Source organism: Mytilus galloprovincialis, chromosome 7 (genome assembly GCF_965363235.1).
Source record: "Mytilus galloprovincialis chromosome 7, xbMytGall1.hap1.1, whole genome shotgun sequence".
Classification (NCBI taxonomy): domain Eukaryota; kingdom Metazoa; phylum Mollusca; class Bivalvia; order Mytilida; family Mytilidae; genus Mytilus; species Mytilus galloprovincialis.
In genome coordinates, this window is record NC_134844.1 from 18,658,118 (window position 1) to 18,671,254 (window position 13,137).

General features: G+C 30.6%; 1 protein-coding gene and 1 long non-coding RNA gene across 6 annotated transcripts in view; one reads left to right on the forward strand and one right to left on the reverse strand.

The window, feature by feature from the left end:
* The first annotated feature begins 416 nt into the window (after nucleotides 1-416).
* On the forward strand, nucleotides 417-2,755 carry LOC143082461 (uncharacterized). Its single transcript, XR_012980398.1, has 3 exons — nucleotides 417-542; nucleotides 612-2,570; nucleotides 2,614-2,755. It is a non-coding gene; the product is annotated as an uncharacterized LOC143082461 (long non-coding RNA).
* LOC143082460 (adapter molecule Crk-like) overlaps nucleotides 1,388-13,137 on the reverse strand; it is a 29,701-nt gene continuing 17,951 nt past the window's right edge. For 2 of the 5 annotated variants that reach the window (XM_076258126.1, XM_076258123.1), the window contains 5 exons: nucleotides 6,783-6,956; nucleotides 5,512-5,538; nucleotides 4,491-4,580; nucleotides 3,817-3,894; nucleotides 1,388-2,837 (listed from right to left, as the gene is read on the reverse strand). In XM_076258126.1, coding sequence (XP_076114241.1) covers nucleotides 2,709-2,837; nucleotides 3,817-3,894; nucleotides 4,491-4,580; nucleotides 5,512-5,538; nucleotides 6,783-6,956 — 498 coding nt within the window. In that variant the 3' untranslated portion in view covers nucleotides 1,388-2,708. The remainder of the gene's footprint in view (nucleotides 2,838-3,816; nucleotides 3,895-4,490; nucleotides 4,581-5,511; nucleotides 5,539-6,782; nucleotides 6,957-13,137) is intronic. The other 3 variants (XM_076258127.1, XM_076258125.1, XR_012980397.1) reach the window with 2 other exon arrangements.

The window sequence follows — 13,137 nt, forward strand, 5'->3', positions numbered from 1 at the left end:
CAAAAAAGAATACTATTTGTTTACAACAGTGCCAATGTATCTAACTAAACAAATAATATATATATATATATGTATACCATTCACAATATGTAACCTCAAAACTTAATAAAATAAAATCATCTAGTCTGAATTATTTATATGTATATATGTATATATACTTGTATTGCTTTACAATTACATGTACAATATTTACAAAATTCTACTTTGTACAATTCCAAGATTGGTTTGTCTTATCAAATGCATTATACTAAAATGATGGATCAAACTACCATTCAAGCATGCTCAAATATTCCCTGATGCAAGTTCTATATAAAGCATCTTTAAAAACTGTAACGTACAAACATATTGAATGCTATAAGAGATATCTTCACCTTTGACTTTGTTTGTCTAATTTATTCACAACTTTGTCATACTCTGGTTGATTTATAGCTTGACAAATCAAAGGCAGATTAAGAGGGCCCCAGGTCCCGCCATTTTTGGGGAAAATTTGATAGACTATATTGGGAATCACTGAAGTAAGACTAGAGCAGGCCCCCTCTTAGGCAGTCAGTGGGCCCCCTCTTAGGCATTCAGTGGGCCCCCTCTTAGGCAGTCAGTGGGCCTCCTCTTAGGCAGTCAGTGGGCCTCCTCTTTTGAACATTTTTGGACCCGCCACTGCAAATCATATAGACACATGTTTAATATTGTAGATAGAAAGAATGTTTGTGTCTTAGTTGCTGTCTAATTGATATATACCTCATATCTCCTATTATTTTGAATTATATTTATTAATGTTCCCAGCACATCAAATTTTATTTATAGAGCTCAAAGTGTAGAGCAATTGATATTGTCATCATGAAATTGACATTCATACACAAAATTGGTTTGATCTGTTCTGATTATATGAAATCTATGAAAACTATGAGATTAAAATAATTGAAGCGGTTATAAATGTTCGTTTCTATATCTTTGCAATACAGTTTTAGGTAAAGATTAAGAGACCAAATTACCTGATATACACTTTACATTCTCTCTTTACTTGTAAATCACAAACAAATTCCTTAAGCATCCTCTTGGCATTCCAAAATTGTTAGCCTTAAGCATACTTGACAACGTTCAATGACTTAAAACACAGCACATTCAATAGCGATTTTGATTTACATTATAGTAGAGTTTACATTCTAATTGTATATACAATAATTGATAATAAAAGTACACCTATGTAATATATTATATCACTATTATCTTACATCACACTTGCTTTAAAACTTTAGTTATTGTTTAAATTTTTCAATAATACATTTATTTAAATAATGTTTTATTTATTTTGAACTTGAAATCAGATCAAGTTGATGTCCTTTACTTTGGAGATGTAAATAAAAATGATACATTCTTAGCTTTATAAAAACCCTATTTCCAAATTATACCTTACTGCTTGCTTCTGCAGTCCCCTTTAAACAGTATAAACTGATACATTCAAAGAAAAGTTATTTTCATATATTCCTCTATTTCTTGAAGAGTATAATGCAGAATTGCAACATACATATAAATAGATTTATTGGATGTGAAAAATTAAATAAAGCACCTAAAACATATTTATTCAGATTGCTGGTTAAAATTATCATGATCTTATACATACTGCAGCAATTAATTACACTTATTACTTTGTCATTATTAAAGTAATTTATGTCTTCAAATTCTATGAACTTGTAAATATCAATGGAAGACTTCAAAACTTTCCTTATGATTGTCAATCATTTCATTTCTTCTTTCACCATATAAAATGCAAATGAAAATCATACAAAAATTGAAATTTAAGATTGACATAGAAAGATATTTGTATACAAAATACATTCTTACAAAATATCAACAGAAACTAGGGGGAAAAAATGCTGAGATTTAAGTCTAAACACTGCATTACCCCTGTATATGAGTTCATACAATCAGTTTCACAAAGGGAAAACCCTATAAAGATAATGAACATTAAAATGATTTACATGTATGCTATTCAATATACATATCTGATATTTACAATGGTGACAAAACTGGGGACTGGCAGCAAGATAATTTTTCGACAATAGAAAAATGTTGTAGCAGGTGAAAAAGCCATATTCAGACAATAAATAAGCATTATCTAAGACATACTTTAAAGACAAAAACAATTTGTTAGCTTAAGTTTATCAATTGACATTGAAATTTTCTTCACCAACTTCCAGTTCTGTCACATATTGATATCTAATATATACATGTATGCTGTTCAACCTACAGTGATTTTATGAACAAAACTTATGACAATATTAATATTTATGCATTTTCTCTTCTCTTTTTATGAAAATTACCCAACGAAATAACTTGATTATGGCATAATAAATGGTTTAAATGACAACAGTTACTGACTATGTCTTTAAACAATCTGACATGTTATATATAATCCAAAACAATAATATTAAATATGCTAAATTGCTTAAACCCTAGGAAATAAATATGAAAAATAGACAATCTAAAAATACTCTCAAATACAAAATACACATTTCCTTTAAAATCAGTCACTCTGTAAATGTCTTGCAATACATAACAGTCAATAATTGTAAGTTTTGAAATGTCTTGCAATAGATAACAGTCAAAAATTGTAAGTTTTTTTTGGTTACTGTAGACAAATCCATCTTAACAAGTTTGGTTTCTGATAAAAGATAGATTTTAAAACAAATCATTGTTACATATATTATCTACTAGCTAGTACTATTTTCATTGTCCGTAAATCGTACATGTGTAAAAGGGAAAACCCCTTTTCTTCCATTGATTTCTCCCTCCCACTGGCCATTGGAATTCATTTTAGTCACAAGTACTATATCTCCTTTCTGAAAAGACATACATCAATACTTATAAAATATCATTTAGGAATATGTTAACTTGCTGAGATCCTTGAATAACTTAAAACACTGATATTCTTGACAACATGTAAGAAAAGTGATTCATTAAGTCTAGGCACATCTTAATTACACTGGCTGTTCAGCTTAAAATTGTCAATGGTGAGATTAATATGACTGTAGTTTGAGGGATACTGTGATGAGAACAACTATAGTACACTCAGTATCAAATATTCCTAAAAGAATAATTTATTTGGGGGTGAGCCAGGGCTCCGTGTTGAAAGCCCTACTGTGACCTATAATTGTTCACTTTTATACATTGTGACTTGGATGGAGAGTAGTCTGATTGGCACTAATACAACATCTATTTATATCTATATATAAAGCACATAACACTTTTAAAACTGTCTCATTGGCAATCATATCACATCTTCTTATTTATATGTATGAAGATTCTTGACTATGTCAGCTAAATAGATTTTATTTTAGAATATTATTTTTTTAAAGATTATTTCTTCTACAAATGAGAGAAAAGTTTTTTTTTTTTTTTATCATGGATTTTTTCATTGCACTAAAACCATGTCTTACAGTTTATGTTCCTTCAGGAATGTAGAGACAACAACTCTCTCAACAGCTTTAATCACATTTATAGATATACATTGCATTGTTAGGATGAACATAATTTATCAGTCCAAGCGTTATAGCTCCTATTTTGTTGTTGTATTAATACTTTTCATAATATTGTACAAATAATGTAGACTTGAGGTCAATATAGCTATGTTATTTTCCATATATAATTTTTATTGTAGACTTGAGGTCAATATAGCTATGTTATTTTCCATATATAATTTTTATTTTCAAGGAGCATAAATCTGATGACAGTCTCTTGACACAGAGAATTTTTTTTACGTTTTATAATTTTGTACCTTACCTCAAGTTATTATTTACATTAATGTTTCTGTATTCTTACCTCAAGTTTTAATTGTGTTTTATCATATAAATTTGGTATTCTTTGTTGAATCACAAGAGCTCTAGCAGGTAAAGTTATCTATAAAGAAAAAAACATATTTATAATCTTAATTTTTATTGCCACGACCTGTGGGCTTTGATATGTTTTGTTACTTTAAATGTGAAACAAAAACAGTGGCGGATCCAGAAATTTTCATAAGTGGGGGCCCGCTCCCGTCACGCTTCAGTGATTCCCTATATAACCAACCAAAATTTTTCAACAAAAGAGGGAGCCCGGGACCCCCCCCCCCCCCCCCCCCCCCAAATCCGCCTCTGAAAAAAGTTTGAAAGGTTGAGAACTATTGGTTGCAATCTGACACAAAATAGTAGATCCTTGTACCATTGAAAGATTCTGAATATACCTTGATTCTTAATCATAAAATAAAGCCAAAATATTACACAAAGGTAGAATAACATGTAGCGGGTTATTTTCGTGGGTGTAAAATTTCACAATTTTCACTGAATAAGGTATACGAAATATTTTGGCAGTTATTATTTTGGCGGATTCAAAACTTATCAATACCTTTGCATATGCACTTGTAAATTGGCGAGATTTATTTTGGCGATTTTGTTCTATCCAGGAAAATTTACACCCCACAAAAATAACCTATTATACCGTATCAAGGAATAACTTACATCTTTGATGGATGGTTTTTGAGGATCTATATAACCTGGAGGCTCTGATATTGGTCGCTGACTAGGTATTGGAGGGTTGTTAGGATCAAACTGGAAAAAAAAAACAATATAAATATAATATTGAATTAGAGGCTATAGTGATAATGTAATACTACAACTTAATGTCAACAAAGAAAGGTTAATAAGTAAACATATCAATTTAAGAGAGAGAGAGAAGGGACCTTAGAACCATTTTATTCCAATAGCTGAAATTATAACATGAAGAACTTCAATCTTAAATATGGCATGATGTACAACTAAGATGCATAAAGCTTATACTTTTATATCTTTATTCCAAACCCACTTCTTTTTACTTTTTTTTCATTACATTTAACATGATCATCCTGGGAAAAAATACCATCTTGTTTCTACAATTGAAGAATCACATTCAATAATACAATCCAAAAGAAAATTATTCTTGATAGAATCATATTCAAGCAATACAGCATCAAATTGCCATAATTTTAAAAGGCTGCTGGCAAATATCATTTCTATACAATAAATCCTAATTCCAATGTAGACTTTATTCGGAAATAAGCTGTTAATGCTGATGACAGAACAGTACCAACATTGGAAAAATATCAGTCCCTGAAGGTCTTTTTTGTCATAATTGCCAAAATGCCATAAATAAAAGAAAAGTTATTTTTTTAATAAAAGCATCTCAGCTATATAATTAGAAATTCTTATCAAGTAGTTAAACAGTAAGTTTTGACATGCATAATTTTAAAATTTGATCAATTCAAGAATGAAAGTAAGCTGCAGAAATGCAGTTTGATAAACTGTTAGTACGTAATAATGTTCTTAAAGTAAAGAAAAAGACAATACAGATGTCATTAAAGATTCCTAATATCATGTAATACAATACAAAATAGACCTGCTAGTAAGTGTCTACCAAAAGATTACAAGTATTTATCTCTATTATTGCTTTACCATTATTCAGCAGTATGTAGCTAAAGCCTGTTTACTTAAAAACATATTTTACCTTTTGAAATAAGACTGAGGCATGATCCTGAATATAATATGACAAATTACTAAATCTTTTTTTCACTCAAACTGTTATGAAATTTGATGGCTAAAGATGCTTTCCAGTAACAGTAATATGTGCCTTATAAGCTATATTCAGTGTCTTGTTTTATAAAAATATCATCACATGAATTTTGTTAACTTACATAATTGAATGGCATAAATGATATGATGTGGTTCATAAGTGTTTCTCGTTTTATATAACAATTAGACCGTTGGTTGTCCTGTTTGAACGGTTTTACACTAGTAATTTTTAGGCCCTTTATAGCTTGCTGTTCATTGTGAGCCAAGGCTCTGTGGTGAGGACCTTACTTTGACCTATAATTGTTTACTTTTATAAATTGTGAATTGAATGACATTAATAGTAAACGTTGATCACATCATGGAACAGGTTACAAAAGAATGGCATTAGCATCTTGGTTCTTAGAAACCAATATGAAGATTATGTGATTTTTTTTCCAGCTAAAGACAGCATTTGCATCCATAACCTTTTTCTCAGAAAAAGAAAATATGAAACAGATTCAAGAGAAATATAAATTACATGACATTGGTCATTTTTACAGGACACGTACTTCATAAAAGCTTTATTATGTGAGTGGTCCTCAATTTCTGTATATCAATTTTAAGTGTACATTATTTCAAAGTGTCTGTCAAACTTTTATCCACTGGTGTTCCCAGGTCATATATTTTTTTCTGATTGACGGAAAGGTTTGAAATTTATAAGTGTTGTGAGTTGCATTGCTGCAAAGGTACAAGTATAAAAAAGAAGATGTGGTATGATTGCCAATGAGACAACTATCCACAAAAGACCAAAATGAAACAGACATAGTGAATGTTTTTATCACTTTGATTATTACAACATTTATATGGCTTATTACTCATACACTCTCATTACTTGTGTAAAAATTAGCTTTTAAACTTAAATTAATCCCCTCAACTATAATGAAAGTGGTCTGGTTTACCAATGGCATTCTATAATAGCCAGGCAACATGCACATAGCCCATCTATTTACTTTTATTTTCATTTTATTTCAGGCAAGCATGAAATTATAAAGGTAAAACCCCACAATCTACTCGTTTCAATTTAGGATTTCACCTAGTACTTAAAATTGAGTAGAATGTACTCATTAACCCTATTTTGGTCCCTTCACCTTCTATGTACTAAAGAAATATTAGCCCAACTTTTCCTCTAATGCAGTTACGATATGAATTTCTTGTTTGTATACTAACCTTAGTTACATAAGGAACAGGTATTTGTCCTACATCCCCATGACTGTTACGACAGGTCCACCATTCCTTTTCATCTTTAGATATAAGTTCTAACACATCACCTTTTTTAAATGGTAAATCTTCAGGGTCCTTACCAGTAAAATCAAACTTGGCTACATATTTAGCTCTTTTAGCCTAAAAAATGGATATTAAGGCAATGTAATTTTTGTTTCAAATATACAGTTGAACTATTTTGTCAAAGTAATGAGACATGAGTATATACAATTTATTGCTATACAGTGAAACCTGTACAAACCGAACCTCTTCAGGATTTTATCAGGTTCATAATGCAAACAATTTGATATGACAGTGCTTAAGAACATGTCTTGGGTATACAGCTTTTTGGTTTATGCAGGATTCAGTTTAGCCAGGTTTAACTGTATTTCTGAAATCCGTTACACATATATCATTGTCTATCATGTCTAGTCAGCTTTTCTTGATATCGCAAAAACTAATCTCAAATGTTGGTCTTGTTAAAATCGCAATAATTTGTAAAACCACAGAACACTTGGAATTGAATATAGAAAATACCCTATCCAATATGATCTACATACAGCTTGTGACCAATACAACATTGTTAATACAGGCAAATTCTGCAAGTAGTGTTTCCATAACTACCTGAATTACTTCATAACTCAAATACATACAATCTCACTAATATTACAATTTAACTCATTACTGATTTATTGTAAGTTGTTTGAAGTCAAGTGGCAAAAAAACTATATTTAATCAGAATAAACTGTTATCACACAGATATGTCTCGCCTTTTTTTGTAATTTTGATTATGCAAATGTTGAAATCAAAATAGCAATATTTTAACATCTTACATAAGTTATGCAAATATTCAAAGTCAATGAACCATGACTGAGTTACATGGCTAAACAATCTCCATGTAAATGAGATGTGCCAATGCTAATACAACTGCATACCAAATACCATTGACTTATTATAAGTCGTTCCCAAACCTAAATAATTACATTAGATGTATGTTTCATTATAATATTTTATTCTGATTGGCTAACTGCACATCACGTGTTATTCCTTAAGCAGTTGCATTGCTCAATACAACTTTTCATTTATGATAACACGTGCTCCAACAATAAAGTGCACAGGTGAATTAAATAATAAAATATATAAAATTCGTGTTTTCATAATCATAGCTAAAAAATGTAATTATAAGTATTGAATGCTTCTTTTTGTAACTTTATAGGGTTGTAAAAGCGTTGACCGTGCGTACATTTTTAGAATGAAGCGCAGAAGCGCTTCATACAAAATGTACTTCGGTCAACGCTTTTACACCCCAATAAATTTACAAAAAGAAGCATTCAATTCTTAAATACAAACATTAACTTGTAAACTATATAAAAGTTTTGAAGTCAATGAACCATGATGAGGGGGTGGGCTATATAATCTCCATGAAAACAATACCGGATACTTGCAAATAAATTTGCATACAATATCATTGACTAAACATTAGCAGTTCATCTTAAACTGATCTAATCACAAACTAATACATGTAAACTAAGAGAAGTTTCAAAATCATTAGACTGAGAAGCGAGGCCAAATATTCTCCATGGAAATGAGATGTGCCAATGCTTATACAACTGAATACCAGTTAACATTGGCCTACCACTAATGGTTCCCCTTAAACTGACCTAATCACAAACTAATACATGATAACTTAGAACAAATTTCAAAGTCAATAGACCATGACTAAGGGGCGGAGCCAAATTATCTCCATGGAAATGAGATATACCAATGCTTATACAACTGCATACCAAATATCATTGACCTACCACTTGTGGTTCCCCATAAACTGACCTAATCACAAACTAATACATGTAAAATAAGCAAAAGTTTTGAAGTCAATAGACCATGACTGAGGGGGCAGGGCCAAATAATCTCCATGGAAATGAGATGTGACAATGCTTATACAACTGCATACCAAATATGATTTACCTATCACTTGTGGTTCACCATAAACTAGACCTAATCACAAACTAATACATTGTTGAAGCCGTCGCCGATGCCAGAAACAGCATACCTATGTCTCGCTTTTGACTCCTTCAAGGCAAGGCAATATACTATTGTTGATCACAGCACAACTTTACAACACAAACTGGTACATGTTTAATACAGTAATGTCACTTTTTCAGTTTTACTTTGCTATCTTCATCATGTTCATGATCATCAAAAATCCAGGAAATATTAATTTGTTTGTCAATGACATTTTTAATTGTTAGAAGTTTTCAATATTGCATTGTTTACCGTTTCTTATATATATTTACCTTTCTTTGAGAAATTTCACTCATTTTTCATTCAATTTATATCCATTAATTTTACTGAAATCAAGACATGGCAGAAGAACACAAACTTTAGAAGAGCAATTTCTATAAAATTGCCCTCATAATGAAATATGAATATCTGTAAATGATATAGGACTATTGACAAAAACAAATAGGCCTTTCCAACAAGAAAATTTGTTTTCATTTTAATTGTCTATAAAGAAGATAAAAAAAAGTGTTTTTTTTTTACAGTACTTTAAATAAAGAAAAAAAATTGTGTAAGATATCAAAGATCATATAAATTGTTTTAAGTTAATTGTTTCTTTATCTAAAGCATGACTTCTAATAACTGCATATACTGAAATATAATTTCTTACATCTTTAATATATAATTTTAAGTTTTGCCCCATTCTCTACATGTTATAGTTCAGGATTACAACTGAAAACAACTTTTAAAAAAAACTTCAAATGTTAATTTTTTTCCTTGTAACCGGAAAAGGTTATCACTATAAATAATATGTTTACAGTTGCACCCTGATGCATGGCAGCCAAGAAAATCTATCTTAATTAATCAATATTCATCCAGTTATGTAACAGACATGCTATATTTTCAATTAAAATAGCTTGTGAAATTTATAAATCACTTTTATTGGCCTAAAATCTGAAGTTTCACAAGCACCACTTTAATTAAAGCTTTTATTTCCTGGTATCTTTCCTTCCCTGTCCAGTCTATTTATAACTAAGGGTTAACCTTTGGACTATTCTATTACATATATATGCATTGCAATATTTTTAAAATGGTACAATCAGTACCTTGTAAATCAGACTCGCTAATTGTACATCTTACAAATTTCTAGCAATTAACAGAAATAACATCATGAATACAAGGATGTGGTATGAGTGCAAATGATACAACTCTCTATCCAAGTCACAATGTGTAAAACAATAAACAGTTATAGGTCGAAGTACTGCCTTCAACACAGAGCCTTGGCTCACATTGAACAGCAAGCTATAAAGGGCCCAAAAAATGACTAATGTAAACCAATTCAAACAGGAAAACAAATGTTATAAGCCCAGCCCCAGGAATGAATACTTTTGTGCATGTAATTGTTCAAGCCTGTAGAACAAGTCCAGTCAAGAAAAAATGTGTTTATAATTCTTATTCAATATGAAGGTCTCAAGGAAATAAGTTTTATACTAACAGTATTATCCTCTACATATAAATAAATAGTTTTTGTCACATTCACATATAAGTTATGGAAGACATATCACTTATATGTATTTATCAACAATCACATCACAAGGGTATTCCAGATAGAGAGATGCACAAACTGCTATATCCCGTTTCATTGTTGTTGTCTGGGAATAAAATAAACTGTTCACACAAAAATATGTCCCATCTGTTTGCATAAAATTCAGAAAAAGACCATCTGATGTACAGCATCATTGCTAATTGATTAAAAGTTGCTGTACCAACTAGTGGGAAATGCATGGACAAGGTGGACAAACTGAGATGTACAGACAACAATGTAGCCCGACAGAATATATTGTTGTCTATTGCAAGTAGATCCTATCAAACTAACGTAAGCAGAAAACTTAACATTGAAAATTGTTAGTTAATTGAAAGTCACTGGACCATGATCTAGAAGACTGGCCATGACATAGTGGTCCAACTGATATGTACTGATAGAAATGCAACTTCATACAAAATATCATTGATATGTCACAAATAGTTCTTATTAACTGACATAAGCAGAAAACTTACCATTGAAAATTGTTAGTTAATTGAAAGTCACTGGACCATGATCTAGAAGACTGGCCATGACATAGTGGTCCAACTGATATGTACTAATAGAAATGCAACTTCATACAAAATATCATTGATATGTCACAAATAGTTCTCATTAACTGACATAAGCAAAAAACTTGAAAATTGTTAATTAATTTCAAAGTCACTGGACCATGGCCTAGGGAATGGGATGTAAAAAATACTTATCAAACTAATTCTACAATCCACAAACCATGTACAAGTGGTTTTACATACAAATTTGATAAGTCAGAGGAAAAAGTTTTATTACACATATCCTTGAATGCAAAAAAAAAAAGAGGAATTAAAGGTCATCAAATGTGTCATCACTTCACATTCCAGAAACATTATTACATGTATTGCTAGTTTACATGTTCACAATGTGTATGTATAATTGGAAAAAAAAAGAGGGTGTGTAAAAATAAATGACATAATATCACAACACAGGCACAAGATCAGCGCTTTTATTGCTGTTTTTTCTTGTCAGTCACAGTGGGGCCTTCACACCTCACCACAATTTAATGATAGCTTGAATGGAATTATTTGGTGGATGTCATCCATACTTTATCTTTGTATTGAAGAACGTGTACAGCTGCAGGATAATACATGTATCAACAAATTTAATTTTGCTCATTGTTGAAAGCCTACAGAGAACTATAGTTGCTAACATCTATGTCATTTGTTCTCTTGTGGAGAGTTGTCTCATTGGCAATTATACCACATCTTTTTATTTCTAAATTACAAATTATATCTATAAAAGAACTCTAAAATATACTGTCTGCCATCAATTGTCTGACAAATTGATGATATCTCTCCAAAATACGGAAACACTTCGTAAATATGGACAACTACTTGGCTGGAAACTATATACATGTACATTTACGGATGAACTACATAACATTCAATAAACAAGCAATCAGATGGAATATGTAACAATTCAATTAACAAATTAAATGTTAGAATTGACTATGAAACAACTCAATAAACAAATAATATGATGGACTACGTAACAATTCAATTAAAACAAAAAAGCCAAAAGACAGTTAATGAAGAAGTTAACATCACATCATATTATTTGTTTACTGAATTGTTTCAGAGTTATATCAAGAATATTCAATAATTGCCCAATAACAGTTGAATTAAGAGCAAGAATATTTTTAAATGAGTGTATGGTATTTGGACTCACCAATCTACTCCAGTCAACCATTATTTGTCTGTGTCAATCATGATGACAATCATAGTTAGATCTTAATAATGGTAAACAGGTACTGTATGTCAAATAAAACAATTCCCTTAACTTAATATAGGAAAAATATTCCAATTTTTTCCAAATAAAAATTCCCCTACAAGTATATACATGTGACCCAATGCAATCAATTTCATGTGAAATTCAATATTGAGGAAGACCCCCTTTCCTTCCTGGTCATTATATTCAAATGTCAAATAAATATTGTATTCCATTCTCAATTATATTGTACATGTAGACACAATTTCTTTATAAAAATAAGGAGATGTCATATGATTGCCAATGAGACAACTTATCACTAGAGCTTAATTGAAGTGGATTCTTTTTATTTTCTATCTAGATATAAACTAGAGGCTCTCAAGAGCCTGTGTCGCTCACCTTGGTCTATGTGAATATTAAACAAAGGACACAGATGGATTCATGACAAAATTGTGTTTTGGTGATGGTGATGTGTTTGTAGATCTTACTTTACTGAACATTCGTGCTGCTTACAATTATCTCTATCTATAATGAACTTGGGCCAGTAGATACAGTGGAAAATATTTTGTAAAAATTTAACCAAAATTTACAAAATTTATGAAAGTTGTTAAAAATTGAATATAAACGGCAATAACCCCTTATGGGGTCAATTGATCATTTTGGTCATGTTGACTTATTTGTAGGTCTTACTTTGCTGTACATTATTACTGTTTACAGTTTTTCTCTTTCTATAATAATATTCAGGATAATAACGAAAAACTGCAAAATGTTCTTAAAATTACCAATTCAGGTGCAGCAACCCAACAACATGTTGCCTGATTGGTCTGAAAATTTCAGGACAGATAGATGTTGACCTAATGAACAATTTAATTCCATCAGATTTGCTCTTAATGCTTTGGTTTCAGAGATATGAGCTAAAAACAGCATTTAACCCTATGTACCACTATGAAATAACCTGCACATTGCTATATAAATAAAAAATTCATTAATACTATATTC